The following is a 26405-nucleotide window of genomic DNA, read 5'->3' on the forward strand; positions in this document are numbered from 1 at the left end:
TTCAAGTGTGGGAAATCAGGTCACGTGGCGAGTGTCTGCACCATGATGAAGTGCAGCCTGTGCGGGGACATCGGCCATGTGAGCGCCACCTGCCAGAACATAAGGTGTAACCTGTGCGGTAACATCGGTCACCCCCATAGAGACTGTCCTGAAGCGTGGCATAACATCTGTAGAAATCTCCCTGATGAGGACATGGTGGAAGGGGCAGATGTCCCAGATGAGGAGGAGGAGGCGCTATTGTCAGGGTCATTATACACAGTGCCAGAGACCCCACACATGAATGATACTGTGCCGGACCACCCGCAGGCAGGTAACACTGAGGGGGACATGGAGGTTGTGGAGCAGCCTGTAGAGCATCCAGTGTCTGTCTCCTCCCCTGCCCCAGCACCCACCACTGGGGAAAATAAAATCCTTAAACGGAAAAAAGATAAGTCCAGCCGCAGGCCTGAGGGTGAATGGACCACCGTCCAAAAACCCACTAAAATGAGAGTGGACAGGCAGGCTGATGGAACTATAACAACCAACAGATACGGTGTGCTCTCCGAGTCAGATGGAGAGGCAGAAATAGAGAGAGAGCTGAAGCGTATGATGGCGGAATGTGATGACGACCCAGGAGGGGATCCTCCCACAAAAAGGAGACCTCTTCATGCCGAGTCACAGGCTGTATGGGATATGGAAACTGGTAGTCAGCAAGAAAACTCTGACCCTGATTTATGATGATGGGGGTTATCTTTCTTCTTCTTCTCCTGATGGCAGACTTCCATCTTAGAGTGGTCACCAGCAATGTGAATAGTATTAGAGCTAGAAAGACCAGACATGCCGTCTACGAACACCTGAGATACCTCAAGGCCGATGTGTTCTTCTTGCAAGAGACACGCCTAAACACCTCAGGTCTCTTAAGAGAGGCAGAGCGAGAGTGGCAGTCTGGTCCGTCCTTTTGGTCGATGTCTGTGGAGCCTTATGCCGGGGTCTCTATCTTGTTTAACACCCATGATGTAATTGTACATAGACTAACGGAGATCTCGATGGGAAGGTGCCTTCTGCTAGAGATTACCATCCGAGGTAGAAGACTCCGGCTTATTAACGTCTATGGGCCACAGACAGTGAGCGAAAGGACTCAGCTTTTTAATGATGTTAAGCCATACTTATTCACATCTATTCCTATTATCATGGCTGGAGACTTTAATGCCACCACTACAACCAGTGACAGGCCTAGTGGTAGACCCCTTACTAGGGACTGTAAGGTCCTAAACAACATTATTCTGCATGCCGGCCTGTCTGATGTTTTTGTACAGGGTGGTAGGCGTCCAAAGTTCACTTACACCTGTGCAGGACGCAGTAGTAGGATAGATCTGGCTCTGGTGAGTCCTACTGAAGCCATCAGTGAAAGAAGGGAAAAGACAGTCCCTTATTCTGACCATTTGGCCTTGTACTTTTGTTTGGGCGCCACTAAGCATCCAGATCTTGGTAGAGGGCTATGGAAACTGAACGCTAGTCTTTTAGATGATAGCTCTGTCCAGGAATACATTTACTCTTTCTTTCAGAACCAACTTGACAGAGTGGATTTCTATGAGAACATGGCTGACTGGTGGGAGGATGTCAAGGAGGAGATCAGGTCCCTCTTACAGAGACTGTCAGTTAAGAAGGGGAAGAGTAAGTATGGCCAGTATCTGAGACTGCGCAAAGAATTGGAGTCACTCTATTCGATGGGTGGGGATGACCAACAAAGGATTGACCGGCTGAAATCTGAGATAAAGCAGTATCAGTACAGCAGGTACACCTCCCTGGTAGCTGAACGGGATTATGGGTCCTTAGGGGCTCCTGATCCCTTTGAGAACTGCCGGGAGCGCGTAGCTAAAAAATTGATCACAGGTCTCACTGACTCCCAGGGTGTTTTACAAGAATCTCGGGAGGGTATCCTGGGGGCGGTGAGATGCTACTATGCTGACTTGTTTCAGAGGAAGGCTTTGGATAAGGAAAAAGTGACCCAATTTTTGGAGGCAACTCCAGGGCCTGATACTAGAGATTTGGACTTTTCTCCTTTAACAGCAGAAATAACGGTGGAGGAGGTTAAAGTGGCCATTGATAAATTACATCTGAAGAAGGCACCAGGTCCAGACGGTATTACTGCAGAATTTTATAAGAAGTTCAGAGACCACTTAGCTCCAATCCTCGTGGATGTGTACAAAAATTGTCTAGAAAATCACCTGATGCCTCCGTCCATGAGGGTGTCCTCGTTAATTCTGCTGTCTAAAGGGAAAGAGCCTAGTGACATCAAGAACTGGAGGCCAATTGCCCTCTTGAATGTCGACAGGAAGATTTTGGCAAAAATTCTGTTCTCTAGGTTAGTTTGTTTGTCCCGGGCACTGTTGGCAGGCTGTCAGTTCGGCACAGTAAAAGGGCGGAACATCTCTGGAGCAGTCATCTCGATAAGGGAGATGTTTGAGAGATGTAAAGCTCTGAGGTGTGGGAGATATGTTGTAGGTCTGGACCAGGCTAAAGCCTTTGACAGAGTAGACCACGAGTATCTATGGGCCACTTTATCAAAGTACGGCATTCCGGGACAATTTGTAGATTGGCTGAGAACTTTGTACAGAGAGGCTGAGAGCTTTCCTCTAATCAATGGTTGGCAGGGTGACACGTTCAGGGTTGAGGCTGGGGTGAGACAGGGTTGCCCGCTGAGTCCACTGCTGTATGTATTTGCCTTGGACCCGTTCCTGAGGTCACTGCAGGAGTGTGATTTTCAGGGGGTGCCGGTCCCCCATTGCCTGCCCCTGAGTATTGTTGCCTACGCGGATGATGTGACTGTGGTGATATCTGAGCCTCGTGAGGTGGAGATGTTGTCGGCAGCCATCAGAAGCTACTCGGAGGCCTCAGGGTCTCTGGTCAACCTTCAGAAGAGTCAAGCTTTCTGGACATCGGATACTGACCCTGATTTTGATCTGCCACAGTTTGCGAAGGCCTCCACCCATATTAAAATCCTTGGGGTTAAATTTGGTAGGGAAGATAATGCCAAACTAAATTGGGAGGAAAAGTTGGATGCCGGAAATATAAAGGTTCAGCGATGGAAGAACTGGAGGCTGACCTATAGAGAAAGGGTTACTATGCTGAAGACTTACCTGGTCCCTGTCTTCTTGTACATCTCTGTCGTCTTTCCTTTGCCAGAATCTTTCTCGGCTAGGCTCTTTAGCCTGTTCTTCCAGCTGTTATGGGGGAACAGGTTGAACCCAGTAAAAAGAGGGATCACCTACCTACAGAGGAGAGAGGGTGGGCTGGATATGTTAAATCCAAGGGTTTTCTTTGACTCCATGTTTCTTAAAGTTAATTTTGGTGACCTGGACTCAAACAACAGCTCCCTGTGGGTGAATAGTATCAGGGATTGGATATTGCCTTTTGCAGAACCTTGGATGCGAGGCGGCAGTCTCAAGAGGGGCCGATTGACTCGTGACTTCCTCCCCCAGTACCTGGACTATGGTGTAAGATGTCTGAAGAAATGGGGTATAGACAAGTCTTTCATTGAGAGTAAAACCAGGAAAGATCTATACTCCAGAGTATGTAGGACCTTCTACTGTTTACAGCTAGCACTTCTAGACTGTCCAACCTCAACCGTACAGGATAGTCTGAGGCTTCTGAATGGACCAAGGCTGCCCCCTAAGTTCTGTGATATTGGCTGGCTCTCATTGCAGGGAAAACTCTTTGTCAGGGGGAATCTAAAATTCCTCAGTGTGTCAGATCGCATGTGTCCCTTAGGTTGTCAGCAGGAGGAGACTATGCTCCATTTTATATCAGAGTGCTGGGGTGGGCGGACAATCTGGCATGACATAGCCGCCAAGCTAAAAATCCCATCATTACAGTCCCTAAAATACCCAGAAATTATTTATGGTGTCACATCTCATGTGAATAACATCGACCGGGGGACCATGTATCTGATAATCACCGTCATCAAATATTACCACTGGCAAACCAGAACCCGAGTGTCCATCCATAACGAACCATTCCATCATACCACAGCTATAACCCTCATCATGTCAGAACTCAGGTGGATCCGGTCATTAGAGGTCAGGAAAAAAGGGGAAAATATAAAACTATGGAGGAACGTCCATCTAGACTGACGGTTCAAGTGTACGATGTAACTGTGTTTGTTTCTTATTTTATTTTACTTTTCTTCTTTTTCTGCTTTAGCTAAAATGTGCTTTTAAGTTACAGTTAATATGCATTTTATTTTCTGATGAACATGTATAATTTATACTGAATGATGAAAAAGTCTGATTTATTATGATGAAAAAGTATTTTGTATTTATGTTTGTTTTATACCAATAAAAATTGCCTCCTATGTACAAGAATATAACTACTAAAATACTGCCTCCTATGTACAAGAATATAACTACTATAATCCTGCTCCTATGTACAAGACTATAACTACTATAATACTGCCTCCTATGTACAAGAATATAACTACTATAATACTGCTCCTATGTACAGGAATATAAGTGCTATAATACCGCTCCTATGTACAAGAATATAACTACTATAATACTGCTCCTCTGTACAAGAATATAACTACTATAATACTGCCTCCTATGTACAAGAATATAACTACTATAATACTGCTCCTATGTACAATAATATAACTACTATAATACTACCTCCTATGTACAATAATATAACTACTATAATACTGCTCTTATGTACAAGAATATAACTACTATAATACTGCTCCTATGTACAGAAATATAACTACTATAATACTGCCTCCTATGTACAATATAACTACTAAAATACTGCCTCCTATGTACAAGAATATAACTACTAAAATACTGCCTCCTATGTACAAGAATATAACTACTATAATACTGCTCCTATGTACAAGAATATAACTACTATAATACTGCTCTTATGTACAAGAATATAACTACTATAATACTGCCTCCTGTGTACAAGAATATAACTACTATAATACTGCTCCTATGTACAAGAATATAACTACTATAATACTGCTCTTATGTACAAGACTATAACTACTATAATACTGCCTCCTATGTACAAGAATATAACTACTATAATACTGCTCTTATGGTACAAGAATATAACTACTATATACTGCTCCTATGTACAGAAATATAACTACTATAATACTGCCTCCTATGTACAAGAATATAACTACTAAATACTGCCTCCTATGTACAAGAATATAACTACTATAATACTGCTCCTATGTACAATAATATAACTACTATAATACTGCCTATGTACAATAATATAACTACTATAATACTGCTCCTTATGTACAAGAATATAACTACTATAATACTGCTCCTATGTACAAGAAATATAACTACTATAATACTGCTCCTATGTCAGAATATAACTACTATATAACTGCCGTCCGTATGTACAGAATATAACTACTATAATACTGCTCCATGTACAGAAGATAACTACCTATAATACTGCCTCTATGTAACAAGAATATAACTAACTATAAATACTGCCTCCTATGTACAAGAAATATAACTAACTATAATACTGCTCTTATGTACAAGAATAATAACTCTAACTAATATAATAGCTAGCGCTCCTAGTGGTACAGAAATAAGAACTAATCTATAATACTGCCTCTATGTACAGAATATAAACTACTAGTAAAATAAAGCCTGCTCTATGTACAAGAATATAACTACATAAATACTGGCCGCCGATGGGTACAAGAAGATAACGACTATAATACTGCTCCTTGTTACAAGAATATAACTACTATAATACTGCCGCCTATGTACAAGAATATAACTACTATAAATACTGCCTCCTATGTACAAGAATATAACTACTATAATACTGCTCCTATGTACAAGAATATAACTACTATAATACTGCTCCTATGTACAAGAAATAAACTACTATAATACTGCCTCCTATGTACAAGAATATAACTACTATAATACTGCCTCCTATGTACAAGAATATAACTACTATAATACTGCTCCTATGTACAAGAATATAACTACTATAATACTGCCTCCTATGTACAAGAATATAACTACTATACATACTGCCTCCTATGTACAAGAATATAACTACTATAATACTGCTCCTATGTACAGAATATAACTACTATAATACTGCCTCCTATGTACAAGAATATAACTACTATAATACTGCCTCCTATGTACAAGAATATAACTACTATAATACTGCTCTATGTACAAGAATATAATACTATAATACTGCTCCTATGTACAAGAACTATAACTACTATAATACTGCTCTATGTACAAGAATATAACTACTATAATACTGCTCATATGTACAAGAATATAATACTATAATACTGCTCCTATGTACAAGAATATAACTACTATAATACTGCTCCTGTGTACAAGAATATAACTACTATAATACTGCTCCTATGTACAAGAATATAACTACTATAATACTGCTCCTATGTACAGGTGTTTATGGTCAGACTTACCTGTGGGATGAAGATGAGACATGTGATGGTCGTGGTGCAGAGGAGGACGCTTCCAGCTGTCACCCCATAGACCAGGCTGGACCAGTTATAGAAGAACCGTGACACTGACAGGACGGTCACGGTGGCCACAATCACCAGGCTGCTGCCCACCATGATGGCCAGAGACTGGTTGACCGGGGGAGTGCTGATATTCTTGGTCAGGCCGGCCAGGTAAGTGCCGTACACCAGAAACATGCCCTGAGATGAAAAGAAAGTCATTCATTAAAACCTCCCAACCACAGATGGAGCTCGCCGTTCTCGATATACAGTGTATTATCTTTTTTCTGGGAGGGGCTAGAGCTGCGTCAATCTTAAGCCTATTGGTTCATGACTACAATGCCAGGATTATAGTAAAGACTGACACACACAGTACAGGTCATTCGGCTGGACACAGACAGACCCTTGTTGCAGAGTTTATACCTTGAACCCCAGCAGAAGAGCGATCCAGAAGTCCATGTACTTGGAGGAGCAGAGGTGCGTCCTGGTGACTTCACAGAATGTGGCACGTTCTGCAGCCTGGAGTGGAGAGAAAGTAAATGCCTCATCTGACGGAATACTGGGGACTGTGCCTCATCTGACGGAATACTGGGGGCTGTGCCTCATCTGATGGAATACTGGGGGCTGTGCCTCATCTGACGGAATACTGGGGGCTGTGCCTCATCTGACAGAATACTGGGGGCTGTGCCTCATCTGACGGAATACTGGGGGCTGTGCCTCATCTGATGGAATACTGGGGGCTGTGCCTCTTCTGACGGAATACTGGGGGCTGTGCCTCTTCTGACGGAATACTGGGGGCTGTGCCTCTTCTGACGGAATACTGGGGGCTGTGCCTCATCTGACGGAATACTGGGGGCTGTGCCTCATCTGACGGAATACTGGGGGCTGTGCCTCATCTGACGGAATACTGGGGGCTGTGCCTCATCTGACGGAATACTGGGGGCTGTGCCTCATCTGATGGAATACTGGGGACTCCTCCAGACTCCTATATCCTCTCCTCCAGATTTCTCTGTCCCTTCCTGCAGACTCCTCTGGCTCCTCTTCCAGACCCCTCTGGCTCCTCTTCCAGACCCCTCTGGCTCCTCTTCCAGACCCCTCTGGCTCCTCTTCCAGACCCCTCTGGCTCCTCTTCCAGACCCCTCTGGCTCCTCTTCCAGACCCCTCTGGCCCCTCTTCCAGACTCCTCTGGCCCCTCTTCCAGACTCCTCTGGCCCCTCTTCCAGACTCCTCTGGCCCCTCTTCCAGACTCCTCTGGCCCCTCTTCCAGACTCCTCTGGCCCCTCTTCCAGACTCCTCTGGTCCCTCCTCCAGACTCCTCTGGCCCCTTCTCCAGGCTCCTATGTCCTCTCCTTCAGTCTCCTCTGTCCACTCCTCCAGACACCTCTGTCTTCTTATGACACCTCTTGTCCCTCCTCCAGACTCCTATATCCCCATTCTGTGACATCACTGTTTATTATCCCTGTGCTGTGACATCAATGTGTCCCCTCCTCCTGACTCCTCTGTCCCCTCCTTCAGACTCCTCTGTCGCCTCCTTCAGACTCCTCTGTCGCCTCCTTCAGACTCCTCTGTCGCCTCCTTCAGACTCCTCTGTCGCCTCCTTCAGACTCCTCTGTCGCCTCCTTCAGACTCCTCTGTCGCCTCCTTCAGACTCCTCTGTCGCCTCCTTCAGACTCCTCTGTCGCCTCGTCGCCTCCTTCAGACTCCTCTGTTTTCTTCTTCTGACACCTCTTGTCCCTCCTCCAGACTCCTATATCCCCTCCTCCAGATTTCTCTGTCCCCTCCTATAGACTCCCCCGGCTTCTTCTCCAGACTCCCCCGGCTTCTTCTCCAGACTCCCCCGGCTTCTTCTCCAGACTCCCCCGGCTTCTTCTCCAGACTCCCCCGGCTTCTTCTCCAGACTCCCCGGCTTCTTCTCCAGACTCCCCGGCTTCTTCTCCAGACTCCCCCGGCTTCTTCTCCAGACTCCCCCGGCTTCTTCTCCAGACTCCCCCGGCTTCTTCTCCAGACTCCCCCGGCTTCTTCTCCAGACTCCCCCGGCTTCTTCTCCAGACTCCCCTGGCTTCTTCTCCAGACTCCCCTGGCTTCTTCTCCAGACTCCCCTGGCTTCTTCTCCAGACTCCCCTGGCTTCTTCTCCAGACTCCCCCGGCTTCTTCTCCAGACTCCTCTGTCCCTTCTTCAGACACCGCTGTTGCCTCCTCCAGACTCCTCTGTCTCTTCCTCCAGACTCCTCTAGCTCCTCCAGACACCGCTGTTGCCTCCTCCAGACTCCTCTAGCTCCTTCTCCAGACACCTCTGTCCTCTCCTTCAGACTCCTCTGTCCCGTCCCCTCCTCCTGACACTTCAGGACCTCTGTCTCCTCCTTCAGACTCCTTTGTCACCTCCACACTCCTCTGGTCCCTCAGCCTGTTCAGCGCCCCCCTGTGGCAGCAGTCTTATAGATGCTGTTGCGGTCCTGCACAGTTTTACAAGCACTGATCCCATACACTGACCATCCCTCATGTGCTCCTCTCCTGCATCACCTTAATGCTGGCGCTCACATTCTGGACACAGGTCACAGGGTCAGATAACACCCAGGAGAGAAGCAGCAGAGAGTCCATGAAGAGCAGCGCAGCTTCCAGCCCCAGCAGCGTGATGTCCTTTATAATCTACAGGGGAAAGAGCAGCCGTAATCAGGACATCAGCAGACAGGACTCTATCCCTTCCACCCAACACCCACCATACACGAAATATCATGGGTCACCTGAAAAAATGACATTCCTGGCCTCTGTTAGACTCCAGAGCTGCAATCACAATTCGCCTGGTTGTAAGAAACAGCTAGTAAATATATAGACATGAACTTCCCTAACAGTGAGGCTGAGCTCCTGTAATGCAGGTAACGTAGGGGGTAAAGACGAGACTACCCAGACTGCAAATCACCAGAGGAAGCTCTGTGCAGACACTGAACATGCAGAATAGTGAGTGCAGCTCTGGAGTATAATACAGGATGTAACCCAGGATCAGTACAGGATAAGTAATGTATGTACACAGTGACTGCACCAGCAGAATAGTGAGTGCAGCTCTGGAGTATAATACAGGATGTAACTCAGGATCAGTACAGGATAAGTAATGTATGTACACAGTGACTGCACCAGCAGAATAGTGAGTGCAGCTCTGGAGTATAATACAGGATGGAACTCAGGATCAGTGAGGATCAGTAATGTATGTACACAGTGACTGCACCAGCAGAATAGTGAGTGCAGCTCTGGAGTATAATACAGGATGTAACCCAGGATCAGTACAGGATAAGTAATGTATGTACACAGTGACTGCACCAGCAGAATAGTGAGTGCAGCTCTGGAGTATAATACAGGATGTAACTCAGGATCAGTACAGGATAAGTAATGTATGTACACAGTGACTGCACCAGCAGAATAGTGAGTGCAGCTCTGGAGTATAATACAGGATGGAACTCAGGATCAGTGAGGATCAGTAATGTATGTACACAGTGACTGCACCAGCAGAATAGTGAGTGCAGCTCTGGAGTATAATACAGGATGTAACCCAGGATCAGTGCAGGATAAGTAATGTATGTACACAGTGACTGCACCAGCAGAATAGTGAGTGCAGCTCTGGAGTATAATACAGGATGTAACGCAGGATCAGTACAGGATAAGTAATGTATGTACATAGTGACTGCACCAGCAGAATAGTGAGTGCAGCTCTTGAGTATAATACAGGATGTAACCCAGGATCAGTACAGGATAAGTAATGTATGTACACAGTGACTGCACCAGCAGAATAGTGAGTGCAGCTCTGGAGTATAATACAGGATGTAACTCAGGATCAGTACAGGATAAGTAATGTATGTACACAGTGACTCCACCAGCAGAATAGTGAGTGCAGCTCTGGAGTATAATACAGGATGTAACTCAGGATCAGTACCGGATAAGTAATGTATGTACACAGTGACTCCACCAGCAGAATAGTGAGTGCAGCTCTGGAGTATAATACAGGATGTAACTCAGGATCAGTACAGGATAAGTAATGTATGTACACAGTGACTGCACCAGCAGAATAGTGAGTGCAGCTCTGGAGTATAATACAGGATGTAACTCAGGATCAGTACAGGATAAGTAATGTATGTACACAGTGACTGCACCAGCAGAATAGTGAGTGCAGCTCTGGAGTATAATACAGGATGTAACTCAGGATCAGTACAGGATAAGTAATGTATGTACACAGTGACTGCACCAGCAGAATAATGAGTGCAGCTCTGGAGTATAATACAGGATGTAACTCAGGATCAGTACAGGATAAGTAATGTATGTACACAGTGACTGCACCAGCAGAATAGTGAGTGCAGCTCTGGAGTATAATACAGGATGTAACTCAGGATCAGTGAGGATCAGTAATGTATGTACACAGTGACTGCACCAGCAGAATAGTGAGTGCAGCTCTGGAGTATAATACAGGATGTAACCCAGGATCAGTGCAGGATAAGTAATGTATGTACACAGTGACTGCAGCAGCAGAATAGTGAGTGCAGCTCTGGAGTATAATACAGGATGTAACTCAGGATCAGTGAGGATCAGTAATGTATGTACACAGTGACTGCACCAGCAGAATAGTGAGTGCAGCTCTGGAGTATAATACAGGATGTAACTCAGGATCAGTACAGGATAAGTAATGTATGTACACAGTGACTGCACCAGCAGAATAGTGAGTGCAGCTCTGGAGTATAATACAGGATGTAACTCAGGATCAGTACAGGATAAGTAATGTATGTACACAGTGACTGCACCAGCAGAATAGTGAGTGCAGCTCTTGAGTATAATACAGGATGTAACACAGGATCAGTACAGGATAAGTAATGTATGTACACAGTGACTCCACCAGCAGAATAGTGAGTGCAGCTCTGGAGTATAATACAGGATGTAACTCAGGATCAGTGAGGATCAGTAATGTATGTACACAGTGACTGCACCAGCAGAATAGTGAGTGCAGCTCTGGAGTATAATACAGGATGTAACCCAGGATCAGTGCAGGATAAGTAATGTATGTACACAGTGACTGCACCAGCAGAATAGTGAGTGCAGCTCTGGAGTATAATACAGGATGTAACCCAGGATCAGTGCAGGATAAGTAATGTATGTACACAGTGACTGCACCAGCAGAATAGGGAGTGCAGCTCTGGAGTATAATACAGGATGTAACTCAGGATCAGTACAGGATAAGTAATGTATGTACACAGTGACTGCAGCAGCAGAATAGTGAGTGCAGCTCTGGAGTATAATACAGGATGTAACCCAGGATCAGTGCAGGATAAGTAATGTATGTACACAGTGACTGCACCAGCAGAATAGTGAGTGCAGCTCTGGAGTATAATACAGGATGTAACCCAGGATCAGTGCAGGATAAGTAATGTATGTACACAGTGACTGCACCAGCAGAATAGTGAGTGCAGCTCTGGAGTATAATACAGGATGTAACTCAGGATCAGTACAGGATAAGGGTACTTTCACACTAGCGTTTTTCTTTTCCGTACACAGTGACTGCAGCAGCAGAATAGTGAGTGCAGCTCTGGAGTATAATACAGGATGTAACTCAGGATCAGTGAGGATCAGTAATGTATGTACACAGTGACTGCACCAGCAGAATAGTGAGTGCAGCTCTGGAGTATAATACAGGATGTAACTCAGGATCAGTACAGGATGAGTAATGTATGTACACAGTGACTGCACCAGCAGAATAGTGAGTGCAGCTCTGGAGTATAATACAGGATGTAACTCAGGATCAGTACAGGATAAGTAATGTATGTACACAGTGACCGCACCAGCAGAATAGTGAGTGCAGCTCTGGAGTATAATACAGGATCATTAATGTAAGTTATTACTCAGTACACTGGATCCTGGGCATATAATCCAATCAGTTAAAGTCACGGCGCCCCCAGTATTACTCACCACTCGTTTATCCGGCACTCGATGAGTGAACACTCGGTAAAGTCTCCAGCTCTTCCCCAGCAGAGGCCCAAACACAAGGCTGAGCCCAATATAGAGGAGACTGACCCGAGCCTGAAGGCAGAGAAAAATGAGCGCTTTCAAGTACATGTTTGTGATGCAGGTTTGGATGTGACTAGAGATCAGTGTACCAGTAATAATTTGGGTTGCGGAGGATCTTTCTGATAAATCACCATAATTAGTTACAAATTTACAGGAATCTGCAACAGAGTGGCTGGGAGGAGGCGGGGGTCAGGTGCGGGGTCAGCACTGCTACATACCTGAATTATCGTTTCCATGGAGACAGTGTGTCCTTGCGCAGCAAACATGAAGGCGCTGATGTAGGAGAAGACGCTGCCCAGCACGATGACCAGGTTCAGGTTGGGACTGGACATCTTCACTATCCTAAAACACACAGAGACAGGTGACACACAGGACGGCTCCCTACTCATCCCGAGCAACCTTGTACTCCAGTCACATCCAGAGCTGCAGCCACATTTCTGCTGTTATGTCTTATACTCCAGTCACACCCAGAGCTGCAATCACAGTTCTGCTGGATGACCTGGAATCTGTTTTTCCAATAAAAGCACTGCACTATGCTGAAATGTGCTGTGGGAGATGCAGCTGCACGTACTACAATACACTGCCGTCCATCAACACTATGCGCTGACGGTGGATCCGCCAGAAATACGCCTAATATATGTATTTCTGGAAAATAAATGACCCCCTATATCTCCAGTGGGGCAGCAGTAAGATGTAAGCTTCTCTAGGAGCTCTGGATGTCAGCCCGGTGTAAGACATAACAGCAGAATTATGCATGCAGCTCTGGATGTGGCTGGAACATAAGACATGATATAACAGCAGAATTATGCATGCAGCTCTGGATGTGGCTGGAACATAAGACATGATATAACAGCAGAATTATGCATGCAGCTCTGGATGTGGCTGGAACATAAGACATGATATAACAGCAGAATTATGCATGCAGCTCTGGATGTGGCTGGAACATAAGACATGATATAACAGCAGAATTATGCATGCAGCTCTGGATGTGGCTGGAACATAAGACATGATATAACAGCAGAATTATGCATGCAGCTCTGGATGTGGCTGGAACATAAGACATGACATAACAGCAGAATTATGCATGCAGCTCTGGATGTGGCTGGAACATAAGACATGATATAACAGCAGAATTATGCATCCAGCTCTGGATAAGGAATTACAGAGTAACTCACCATGAAATATAGGCCCCTTTCACACCAGCGAGTTTTCCATGCGGGTGCAATGCGTGATGCGAACGCACTCAATCCTGACCCATTCATTTCAATGGGTCTGTGCACATGAGCGTTGTTTTTCACGTATCACTTCTGCGTTGCATGAAAATCGCAGCATGTTTTATAGGCCTCATGCACACAAACGTATTTTGTTTCCGTGTCCGTTCCGTTATTTTTGCGGATATAAGGCGGACCCATTCATTTCAATGGGTCCGCAAAAAATGCGGAGAGCACACCGACAGTATTTTCTAACACAGAGGCGTTCCCATGGGGATGGGGACGCTTCTAGTTAGAATACACTACAAACTGTGTACAAGACTGCCCCCTGCTGCCTGGCAGCACCCGATCTCTTACAGGGGGCCCTGATCCTACAATTAACCCCTTCAGGTGCGGCACCTGAAGGGGTTAATTGTACTATCATATCCCCCTGTAAGAGCTCAGGGCTGCCAGGCAGCAGGGGGCAGACCCCCCCACCCCCCTCCCCAGTTTGAATATCATTGGTGGCCAGTGCGGTCCCCCCCCCCTCCCTCTATTGTAATAATAGGTTGGTGGCACAGTGTGCGCCCCCATCGCCCCCCCCTCCCTCCCTCTATTGTAATAATAGGTTGGTGGCACAGTGTGCGCCCCCCATCGGCCCCCCTTCCCCCCTCTATTGTAATAAATCGTTGGTGGCACAGTGTGCGCCCCCCATCGGCCCCCCTCCCTCTATAGCATTAACAACATTGGTGGCCAGTGTGCGGCCTCCCATCTCCCCCCCCCCCCCCCCCCCCCGATCATTGGTGGCAGCGGAGTTCCGATCGGAGTCCCAGTTTAATCGCTGGGGCTCCGATCGGTAACCATGGCAACCAGGAAGCTACTGCAGCCCTGGTTGCCATGGTTACTTAGCAATAGTACAATAGTAGAAGATTCATACTTACCTGCTTGCTGCTGCAATGTTCGAGTCCGGCCGGGAGCTCCACCTACTGGTAAGTGACAGGTCTGTGCGGCGCATTGCTAAAGAACTGTCACTTACCAGTAGGAGGAGCTCCCGGCCGGACACAGACATCGCAGCAGCAAGCAGGTAAGTATGAGTCTTCTACTATTATACTATTGCTAAGTAACCATGGCAACCAGGACTGCAGTAGCTTCCTGGCCGCACACTGGCCACCAATGTTGTTACTGCTATAGAGGGAGGGGGGGCCGATGGGGGGCGCACACTGTGCCACCAACGATTTATTACAATAGAGGGAGGGAGGGGGGGGGGGCGATGGGGGGCGCACACTGGCCACCAATGATATTTAAACTGGGGAGGGGGAGTGGCGGGGGGGGGGGTTTCTGCCCCCTGCTGCCTGGCAGCCCTGATCTCTTACAGGGGGATATGATAGTACAATTAACCCCTTCAGGTGCGGCACCTGAGGAGTTAATTGTGCTGATCACGGCCCCCTGTAAGAGATCGGGTGCTGCCAGGCAGCAGGGGGCAGTCATGTACACAGTTTGTAGTATATTCTAACTAGAAGCGTCCCCATCACCATGGGAACGCCTCTGTTTTAGAATATACTGTCGGAAATGAGTTTTCACGCTCTAACTCATATCCGACAGTATATTCTAACATAGAGGCGTTCCCATGGTGATGGGGACGCTTCAAGTTAAAATATACAATCGGATTGGAGAAAACTCCAATCCGATGGTATAAAAGAACTCCAGACTTTACATTGAAAGTCAATGGGGACGGATCCGTTTGAAATGGCACCATATTGTGTCAACATCAAACGGATCCGTCCCCATTGACTTGCATTGTAATTCAGGACGGATCCGTTTGGCTCCGCACGGCCAGGCGGACACCAAAACGACTTTTTTTTCATGTCCGTGGATCCTCCAAAAATCAAGGAAGACCCACGGACGAAAAAACGGTCACGGATCACGGACCTACGGACCCCGTTTTTGCGGGCCGTGAAAAAATACTGTCGTGTGCATGAGGCCATATTCAGAGTTTTTCACGCAGCCCTGGCCCCATAGAAGTGAATGGGGGCTCAGTGGAAAACGCATCGCATCCGGAAGCAAGTGCGGGTCCGATGCGTTTTTCACTGATGGTTGCTAAGGGATGTTGTTTGTAAACCTTCATTTTTTTTATCACGCACGTGAAAAACGCATTAAAACGCATTGCACCCGCGCGGAAAAAACTGAACGCAATCGCAGACAAAACTGAGTGAACTTGCTTGCGAAATCGCGCATTTTTCACTGAACGCATCCGGACCTAATCCGTCACGCTCGTCTGCAAGGGGCCATAGAGTGAGTCTGTAATAGAGACACTAAAGAAGCCACAGCAAGAAGGGCCCCCGGGGTGCAGTCCGCAGTCCTCTAATACATTCACACCTTCCTACCTGACTCTGACTTACCTGTTTTTCCGGAAGCGAATGGTGAAGATGAAGAAAAAGATGGACAAGAAAAGTCCACAGGTGAGAAGAGACCCGAAGACCCCCTGCACCGCCACGGAAATGAGCGCGACGTCCGGTGCCTGCGAGAGGAGCAAACACCACGAGTGAGCGCCACGTACGTATCAGGTGTATGCGTATCACCTCCAGGTATATCTAATCCTATCCTGTGTGATACTGTCTGCTGAGCTGTGTATCTAATCCTATACTGTGTGATACTGCCTGCTGAGCCGTGTATCTAATCCTATCCTGTGTGATACTGTCTGCTGAGCTGTGTATCTAATCCTCTCCTGTGTGATACTGTCTGCTGAGCTGTGTATCTAATCCTATCCTGTGTGATACTGACTGCTGAGCTGTGTATCTATTCCTATCCTGTGTGATACTGTCTGCTGAGCTGTGTATCTAATCCTATCCTGTGTGATACTGACTGCTGAGCTGTGTATCTAATCCTGTCCTGTGTGATACTGTCTGCTGAGCTGTGTATCTAATCCTGTCCTGTGTGATACTGACTGCTGAGCTGTGTATCTAATCCTGTACTGTGTGATACTGTCTGCTGAGCTGTGTATCTAATCCTGTCCTGTGTGATACTGCCTGCTGAGCTGTGTATCTAATCCTGTCCTGTGTGATACTGACTGCTGAGCTGTGTATCTAATCCTGTCCTGTGTGATACTGTCTGCTGAGCTGTGTATCTAATCCTGTCCTGTGTGATACTGTCTGCTGAGCTGTGTATCTAATCCTATCCTGTGTGATACTGACTGCTGAGCTGTGTATCTATTCCTATCCTGTGTGATACTGTCTGCTGAGCTGTGTATCTAATCCTATCCTGTGTGATACTGACTGCTGAGCTGTGTATCTAATCCTATCCTGTGTGATACTGTCTGCTGAGCTGTGTATCTAATCCTATCCTGTGTGATACTGCCTGCTGAGCTGTGTATCTAATCCTATCCTGTGTGATACTGTCTGCTGAGCTGTGTATCTAATCCTATCCTGTGTGATACTGTCCTGCTGAGCTGTGTATCTAATCCTATCCTGTAGTGATACTGTCTGCTGAGCTGTGTATCTAATCCTATCCTGTGTGATACTGTCTGCTGAGCTGTGTATCTAATCCTATCCTGTGTGATACTGTCTGCTGAGCTGTGTATCTAATCCTATCCTGTGTGATGACTGTCTGCTGAGCTGTGTATCTAATCCTATCCTGTGTGATACGTCTGCTGAGCTTGTATCTAAATCCTCTCCTGTGTGATACTGTCTGCTGAGCTGTGTATCTAATCCTATCCTGTGTGATACTGTCTGCTGAGCTGTGTATCTAATCCTATCCTGTGTGATACTGTCTGCTGAGCTGTGTATCTAATCCTATCCTGTGTGATACTGTCTGCTGAGCTGTGTATCTAATCCTATCCTGTGTGATACTGTCTGCTGAGCTGTGTATCTAATCCTATCCTGTGTGATACTGTCTGCTGAGCTGTGTATCTAATCTATCTGTGTGATACTGTCTGCTGAGCTGTGTATCTAATCCTATCCTGTGTGATACTGTCTGCTGAGCTGTGTATCTAATCCTATCCTGTGTGATACTGTCTGCTGAGCTGTGTATCTAATCCTATCCTGTGTGATACTGTCTGCTGAGCTGTGTATCTAATCCTATCCTGTGTGATACTGTCTGCTGAGCTGTGTATCTAATCCTATCCTGTGTGATACTGTCTGCTGAGCTGTGTATCTAATCCTATCCTGTGTGATACGTCTGCTGAGCTGTGTATCTAATCCTATCCTGTGTGATACTGTCTGCTGAGCTGTGTATCTAATCCTATCCTGTGTGATACTGTCTGCTGAGCTGTGTATCTAATCCTATCCTGTGTGATACTGTCTGCTGAGCTGTGTATCTAATCCTATCCTGTGTGATACTGTCTGCTGAGCTGTGTATCTAATCCTATCCTGTGTGATACTGTCTGCTGAGCTGTGTATCTAATCCTATCCTGTGTGATACTGTCTGCTGAGCTGTGTATCTAATCCTATCCTGTGTGATACGTTGCTGAGCTGTGTATCTAATCCTATCCTGTGTGATACTGTCTGCTGAGCTGTGTATCTAATCCTATCCTGTGTGATACTGTCTGCTGAGCTGTGTATCTAATCCTATCCTGTGTGATACTGTCTGCTGAGCTGTGTATCTAATCCTATCCTGTGTGATACTGTCTGCTGAGCTGTGTATCTAATCCTATCCTGTGTGATACTGTCTGCTGAGCTGTGTATCTAATCCTATCCTGTGTGATACTGTCTGCTGAGCTGTGTATCTAATCCTATCCTGTGTGATACTGTCTGCTGAGCTGTGTATCTAATCCTATCTGTGTGATACTGTCCTGCTGAGCTGTGTATCTAATCCTATCCTGTGTGATACTGTCTGCTGAGCTGTGTATCTAATCCTATTCATGTGTGATACTGTCTGCTGAGCTGTGTAATCTAATCCTATCCTGGTGATACTGTCTGCTGAGCTGTGTATCTAATCTAGTCCTGTGTGATACCGTCTGCTGAGCTGTGTATCTAATCCTATCCTGTGTGATACTGTCTGCTGAGCTGTGTATCTAATCCTGTCCTGTGTGATACGTCTGCTGAGCTGTGTATCTAATCCTATCCTGTGTGATACTGTCTGCTGAGCTGTGTATCTAATCCTATCCTGTGTGATACCGTCTGCTGAGCTGTGTATCTAATCCTGATCCTGTGTGATACTGTCTGCTGAGCTGTGTATCTAATCCTATCCTGTGTGATACTGTCTGCTGAGCTGTGTATCTAATCCTATCCTGTGTGATACTGTCTGCTGAGCTGTGTATCTAATCCTATCTGTGTGATACTGTCTGCTGAGCTGTGTATCTAATCCTATCCTGTGTGATACTGTCTGCTGAGCTGTGTATCTAATCCTATCCTGTGTGATACTGTCTGCTGAGCTGTGTATCTAATCCTATCCTGTGTGATACTGTCTGCTGAGCTGTGTATCTAATCCTATCCTGTGTGATACTGTCTGCTGAGCTGTGTATCTAATCCTATCCTGTGTGATACTGTCTGCTGAGCTGTGTATCTAATCCTATCCTGTGTGATACTGTCTGCTGAGCTGTGTATCTAATATCCTGTGTGATACTGCTGAGCTGTGTATCTAATCCTATCCTGTGTGATACTGTGCTGAGCTGTGATCTAATCTATCCTGTGTGATACTGTCTGCTGAGCTGTGTATCTAATCCTATCCTGTGTGATACTGCTGTGAGCTGTGTATCTAATCCTATCCTGTGTGATACTGTCTGCTGAGCTGTGTATCTAATATCCTGTGATACTGTCTGCTGAGCTGTATCTAATCCTGTGTGTGATACTGTCTGCTGAGCTGTGTATCTAATCCTATCTGTGTGATACTGTCTGCTGAGCTGTGTATCTAATCCTATCCTGTGTGATACTGTCTGCTGAGCTGTGTATCTAATCCTGTCCTGTGTGATACGTCTGCTGAGCTGTGTATCTAATCCTGTCCTGTGTGATACTGTCTGCTGAGCTGTGTATCTAATCCTCTCCTGTGTGATACCGTCTGCTGAGCTGTGTATCTAATCCTGTCCTGTGTGATACTGTCTGCTGAGCTGTGTATCTAATCCTGTCCTGTGTGATACTGGCTGCTGACTGTGTATCTAATCCTCTCCTGTGTGATACCTGTCTGCTGAGCTGTGTATCTAATCCTATCCGGTGGGGGGGGGGGGATTTCTGACTGTCTGCTGAGCTGTGTATCTAATCCTATCCTGTGTGATACTGTCTGCTGAGCTGTGATAATCTAATCCCTATCCTGTGTGATACTGTCCTGCTGAGCTGTGTATCTAATCCTATCCTGTGTGATACTGTCTGTTGAGCTGTGTATCTAATCCCTACCCTGTGTGATACTGTCTGCTGAGCTGTGTATCTAATCCTATCCTGTGTGATACTGCTGCTGAGCTGTGTATCTAATCCTATCCTGTGTGATACTGTCTGCTGAGCTGTGTATCTAATCCTATCCTGTGTGATACTGTCTGCTGAGCTGTGTATCTAATCCTATCCTGTGTGATACTGTGCTGAGCTGTGTATCTAATCCTATCCTGTGTGATACTGTCTGCTGAGCTGTGTATCTAATCCTATCCTGTGTGATACTGTCTGCTGAGCTGTGTATCTAATCCTATCCTGTGTGATACTGTCTGCTGAGCTGTGTATCTAATCCTATCCTGTGTGATACTGTCTGCTGAGCTGTGTATCTAATCCTATCCTGTGTGATACTGTCTGCTGAGCTGTGTATCTAATCCTATCCTGTGTGATACTGTCTGCTGAGCTGTGTATCTAATCCTATCCTGTGTGATACTGTCTGCTGAGCTGTGTATCTAATCCTATCCTGTGTGATACTGTGCTGAGCTGTGTATCTAATCCTATCCTGTGTGATACTGTCTGCTGAGCTGTGTATCTAATCCTATCCTGTGTGATACTGTCTGCTGAGCTGTGTATCTAATCCTATCCTGTGTGATACTGTCTGCTGAGCTGTGTATCTAATCCTATCCTGTGTGATACTGTCTGCTGAGCTGTGTATCTAATCCTATCCTGTGTGATATGACTGCTGAGCTGTGTATCTAATCCTATCCTGTGTGATACTGTCTGCTGAGCTGTGTATCTAATCCTATCCTGTGTGATACTGTCTGCTGAGCTGTGTATCTAATCCTATCCTGTGTGATACTGTCTGCTGAGCTGTGTATCTAATCCTATCCTGTGTGATACTGTCTGCTGAGCTGTGTATCTAATCCTATCCTGTGTGATACTGCTGCTGAGCTGTGTATCTAATCCTATCCTGTGTGATACTGTCTGCTGAGCTGTGTATCTAATCCTATCCTGTGTGATACTGTCTGCTGAGCTGTGTATCTAATCCTATCCTGTGTGATACTGTCTGCTGAGCTGTGTATCTAATCCTATCCTGTGTGATACTGTCTGCTGAGCTGTGTATCTAATCCTATCCTGTGTGATACTGTCTGCTGAGCTGTGTATCTAATCCTCCTGTGTGATACTGTCTGCTGAGCTGTGTATCTAATCCTATCCTGTGTGATACTGTCTGCTGAGCTGTGTATCTAATCCTATCCTGTGTGATACTGTCTGCTGAGCTGTGTATCTAATCCTATCCTGTGTGATACTGTCTGCTGAGCTGTGTATCTAATCCTATCCTGTGTGATACTGTCTGCTGAGCTGTGTATCTAATCCTATCCTGTGTGATACTGTCTGCTGAGCTGTGTATCTAATCCTATCCTGTGTGATACTGTCTGCTGAGCTGTGTATCTAATCCTATCCTGTGTGATACTGTCTGCTGAGCTGTGTATCTAATCCTATCCTGTGTGATACTGTCTGCTGAGCTGTGTATCTAATCCTATCCTGTGTGATACGTCTGCTGAGCTGTATCTAATCCTATCCTGTGTGATACTGTCTGCTGAGCTGTGTATCTAATCCTATCCTGTGTGATACTGTCTGCTGAGCTGTGTATCTAATCCTCTCCTGTGTGATACTGTCTGCTGAGCTGTGTATCTAATCCTATCCTGTGTGATACTGTCTGCTGAGCTGTGTATCTAATCCTATCCTGTGTGATACTGTCTGCTGAGCTGTGTATCTAATCCTATCCTGTGTGATACGTCTGCTGAGCTGTGTATCTAATCCTTGTGGATACTGTCTGCTGAGCTGTGTATCTAATCCTATCCTGTGTGATACTGTCTGCTGAGCTGTGTATCTAATCCTATCCTGTGTGATACTGTCTGCTGAGCTGTGTATCTAATCCTATCCTGTGTGATACTGTCTGCTGAGCTGTGTATCTAATCCTATCCTGTGTGATACTGTCTGCTGAGCTGTGTATCTAATCCTATCCGTGTGATACTGTCTGCTGAGCTGTGTATCTAATCCTATCCTGTGTGATACTGTCTGAGCTGTGTATCTAATCCTATCCTGTGTGATACTGTCTGCTGAGCTGTGTATCTAATCCTATCCTGTGTGATACTGTCTGCTGAGCTGTGTATCTAATCCTATCCTGTGTGATACTGTCTGCTGAGCTGTGTATCTAATCCTATCCTGTGTGATACTGTCTGCTGAGCTGTGTATCTAATCCTGTCCTGTGTGATACTGTCTGCTGAGCTGTGTATCTAATCCTGTCCAGTGTGATACTGTTCCTCTTACCCTCGATGCCCGGCACAGATCCTGTAATATTCCCACCGTTTCCAGTTTGTCCAGTCTTGGGTGCAGATGACACTGGTGCAGGGCGCTACAGTTCAGGGCGGGCTCCATATCCTGTGCCCAGTGCCAGGCTCACCCACTGGCATCCAGAACCTGCCACAGTCTCCCAGTCATAGAAGGGGCAGATTGCAGCACGGTCCTATTGGGACAAGGTCAGAGGTGTCCCGACTGTCACTGCAGGCTCATTCCAGTGACACCATTTTTATATGAACTGGACTGGGGGTGCAGCCTTCTCCCCAGTGCCCGCTCTGGACTGGGAGTGCAGCCTTCTCTTCAGTGCCCGCTCTGGACTGGGAGTGCAGCCTTCTCCCCAGTGCCCGCTCTGGACTTGGGGTGCAGCCTTCTCCTCAGTGCCCGCTCTGGACTTGGGGTGCAGCCTTCTCTCAGTGCCCGCTCTGGACTTGGGGTGCAGCCTTCTCTCAGTGCCCGCTCTGGACTTGGGGTGCAGCCTTCTCCTCAGTGCCCGCTCTGGACTTGGGGTGCAGCCTTCTCTTCAGTGCCCGCTCTGGACTTGGGGTGCAGCCTTCTCCTCAGTGCCCGCTCTGGACTGGGGGTGCAGCCTTCTCCTCAGTGCCCGCTCTGGACTTGGGGTGCAAGCCTTCTCCTCAGTGCCCGCTCTGGACTTGTGGTGCAGCCTTCTCCTCAGTGCCCGCTCTGGACTTGGGGTGCAGCTTCTCCTCATGCCCAGCTCTGGGACTTGGGGTGCAGCCTTCTCCTCGTGCCCGCTCTGGACTTGGGGTGCAGCCTTCTCCTCAGTGCCCGCTCTGGACTTGGGGTGCAGCCTTCTCCTCAGTGCCCGCTCTGGACTTGGGGTGCAGCCTTCTCCTCAGTGCCCGCTCTGGACTTGGGGTGCAGCCTTCTCCTCAGTGCCCGCTCTGGACTTGGGGTGCAGCCTTCTCCTCAGTGCCCGCTCTGGACTTGGGGTGCAGCCTTCTCCTCAGTGCCCGCTCTGGACTTGGGGTGCAGCCTTCTCCTCAGTGCCCGCTCTGGACTTGGGGTGCAGCCTTCTCCTCAGTGCCCGCTCTGGACTTGGGGTGCAGCCTTCTGCTCAGTGCCCGCACTGGACTTGGGGTGCAGCCTTCTCCTCAGTGCCCGCTCTGGACTTGGGGTGCAGCCTTCTCCTCAGTGCCCGCTCTGGACTTGGGGTGCAGCCTTCTCCTCAGTGCCCGCTCTGGACTTGGGGTGCAGCCTTCTCCTCAGTGCCCGCTCTGGACTTGGGGTGCAGCCTTCGCCACAGTAATCTGCAGAAGGACAAGATATTGATGAGCTCAGGTCCTCACATAAAGATCTGTGATCACTGGTGGTGCAGTACCCAGGAATTTCCACAGGGTGGCGACACAGCTCACGCAGGTGAATTCAGGTGAATGGGCTTCTGTAGAGGAGATGTCACTGAAGAGGTGGGGAGGAATTAACCCCTGCAGTTCTGAAATGAGAAATGGTTGAGGTCAGCTTCCATAATGCAAGAAGGTCCTTATGTATCATAATAACGTCGTTTGAAGGGCGGAAAGAAGAACTGTCCATCCAGTTCAGCCTGATCCGGAGGAAGGCAAAAAAAAACAAAAAACCTCATCAGGTAGAATCCAATTTTCCTAATTTTAGGAAGAAAAAAAATCCCTTCCCAACTCCAATGAGGCATCAGAATAAGTCAGCGACCTCCAGACATCTAGTCCTGTGCATACAGTATATCTAAGCGGTGGGCATGGTGCCCATTCTTCACAGGTGCAGGGGCGTCTACCTGAGCGTACCGCCATAGTATCCTCCAGCATCGCATCGTCTGGGAAAGCTGGGTGGTCTCCTGCTATGGAGATGGAGGGTGCGATGCTTCTGCCCCTCACAATAATGTAACAGATTATAACAAGGAGACGGCAAATATTCGCCGCTTTTGTTCTCGGGATAATTAACTCCCCTCCCCCGCTGCCCCCCCACTGGATCCCCGCAGCTAGATTTAATCATAGGAAGAAAAAATCCGCCCTGTGACACATGACCAGGTCCGCAGTCTCCTGGGCGGCCGCGGCCCCTCTGGATGATGGCCGCCATAGGTGTTCATCCAACTTTCCAAGAGACAGATATAAAGGGCGCCCAGGAGCCCAAAACATGGGAAGAAATACTGTCCTGTGGATATAATACTGCTACACAGCGCGTCACCCGGGCGCGGTGCCCGCTGACGTTATCATGCCCATAATCACCAAGACCCTCAGAATGAAGGCGTGGAAACTAATCCCTAAGAAAAGTGACGGAACTACCATCATCTCCCCCAAACACGATTCTGAATACATTATATGTACCCCAAAAACTGGTCCCACAAAAATCCCACCCTAATATGGCTATGGGGGGAAAAAGTGCCGAAAAACAGATGGTGACGCCCCCGACATGCCCCGTACCGATCACACCCATTGGCACTCACACGGACTCTCCTATCGGGGGGTGCAGACGCCCTCGGCCCTTCTTCTGCCCGTCCAGCGCTCTCCCCTCCGCTGCATCTTCTGGCCACAGCTCCTTGAGAATACTGGGACGGAGTGGGAATGTTGGGGGCAGCACTAATTCCCTGAGATTGACTTGTGCTGATATAACTGCCGGTGGGAGACGCAGCCTCACATGTCAGGACACCGACAGCCCCACATGCAGCGGCTCCGTTATATAATCTGCACACCGGGGGGGCGACATTTATGAAACAGTCACAGTGTATAACATGTGCCGGATACAATGTATCAGTCTGTGGCTCCGGATGGTTGCGATGGGCGACTGCTCCTTTGCACCAGTTTTCATCCATTTTCTGGGTGCAGCGCCACTCCTCCATTGCTCTGGGCCCGGCGCGCTGCTGCCAGTCTGTGTGGGCAGAATACAGAGGTCCCGATAGCGTTGTAGGGAGTGAATATTTATGCAACTGCCTGACATATAATGTAGAGTAAGGGCTCACGCACACGAAGGTGCCATTTTTTGCAGTCTGCAAAAAACGGATGCCGCCCGTGTGCCTTCCACAAATTGCAGAACGGAACAAGAGGCCCAGAATAGGACAGGTCTCATAATTTTTGCGGGGTCACGGAACAGAGCAGCGGATGCGAACAGCACACAGAGCGCTGTCTGCATCTTTTGCGGACTCATTGAAATGAATGGTTCCGTATACGGAATGCAAATAAGTGGGTGTCAAGGAGTTCAGCAAGTCATTGTAAAGATCTGTGCTTGCTTTTTGTGAATGGCTTTATAATTAAAAGCTGAAATTCTGTTCTGACCCTAATACATCTTAGGCTTCGTTCACATCCCCGTTCAGCCTTTCTGTTTAGGAGCAGGAGAACGGAAAGGCTGAACGGTGATGTGAACAAAGCCTTACAGTTGAGAGTTTGTTACAATTGCATCCAGTCTGGACTTCAGCTTGATACATTGTAGCAAACTATCAGGAGAGGAGGAAGGTTTGTGCTAGACTGATACATTGTAACAAACTATCAGGAGAGGAGAGAGGTTTGTGCTAGACTGATACACTGTAACAAACTATCAGGAGCGGAGAGAGGTTTGTGCTAGACTGATACACTGTAACAAACTATCAGGAGAGGAGAGAGGTTTGTGCTAGACTGATACACTGTAACAAACTATCAGGAGAGGAGAGAGGTTTGTGCTAGACTGATACATTGTAACAAACTATCAGGAGAGGAGGAAGGTTTGTGCTAGACTGATACACTGTAACAAACTATCAGGAGAGGAGGAAGGTTTGTGCTAGACTGATACACTGTAACAAACTATCAGGAGAGGAGGGAGGTTTGTGCTAGACTGATACACTGTAGCAAACTATCAGGAGAGGAGGAAGGTTTGTGCTAGACTGATACACTGTAACAAACTATCAGGAGAGGAGAAATGTTTGTGCTAGACTGATACACTGTAACAAACTATCAGGAGCGGAGGAAGGTTTTTGCTAGACTGATACACTGTAATAAACCATTGGCGTTGGATGAGGTTGAGGTCAGGGCTCTGTGCCACTGGTCAGGTTCTTCTAGGCTCCCC

The 26405-nt window shown here is 47.1% G+C and overlaps 1 protein-coding gene across 1 annotated transcript in view; it reads right to left on the minus strand.

Annotated features, from left to right (window-relative positions):
• Positions 1–22646, minus strand: part of GPR156 (G protein-coupled receptor 156) — a 42092-nt gene extending 19446 nt beyond the window's left edge. Inside the window, exons 1-7 of the mRNA XM_044274244.1 lie at positions 22356–22646; positions 16134–16252; positions 12763–12886; positions 12446–12556; positions 9026–9151; positions 6929–7024; positions 6470–6706 (exon numbers count right to left, since the gene is read on the minus strand). Coding sequence (XP_044130179.1) covers positions 6470–6706; positions 6929–7024; positions 9026–9151; positions 12446–12556; positions 12763–12886; positions 16134–16252; positions 22356–22463 — 921 coding nt within the window. The 5' untranslated portion in view covers positions 22464–22646. The remainder of the gene's footprint in view (positions 1–6469; positions 6707–6928; positions 7025–9025; positions 9152–12445; positions 12557–12762; positions 12887–16133; positions 16253–22355) is intronic.
• Positions 22647–26405: the final 3759 nt, after the last annotated feature.

This window comes from Bufo gargarizans, unplaced genomic scaffold (genome assembly GCF_014858855.1).
Source record: "Bufo gargarizans isolate SCDJY-AF-19 unplaced genomic scaffold, ASM1485885v1 original_scaffold_1615_pilon, whole genome shotgun sequence".
NCBI classification, from domain to species: domain Eukaryota; kingdom Metazoa; phylum Chordata; class Amphibia; order Anura; family Bufonidae; genus Bufo; species Bufo gargarizans.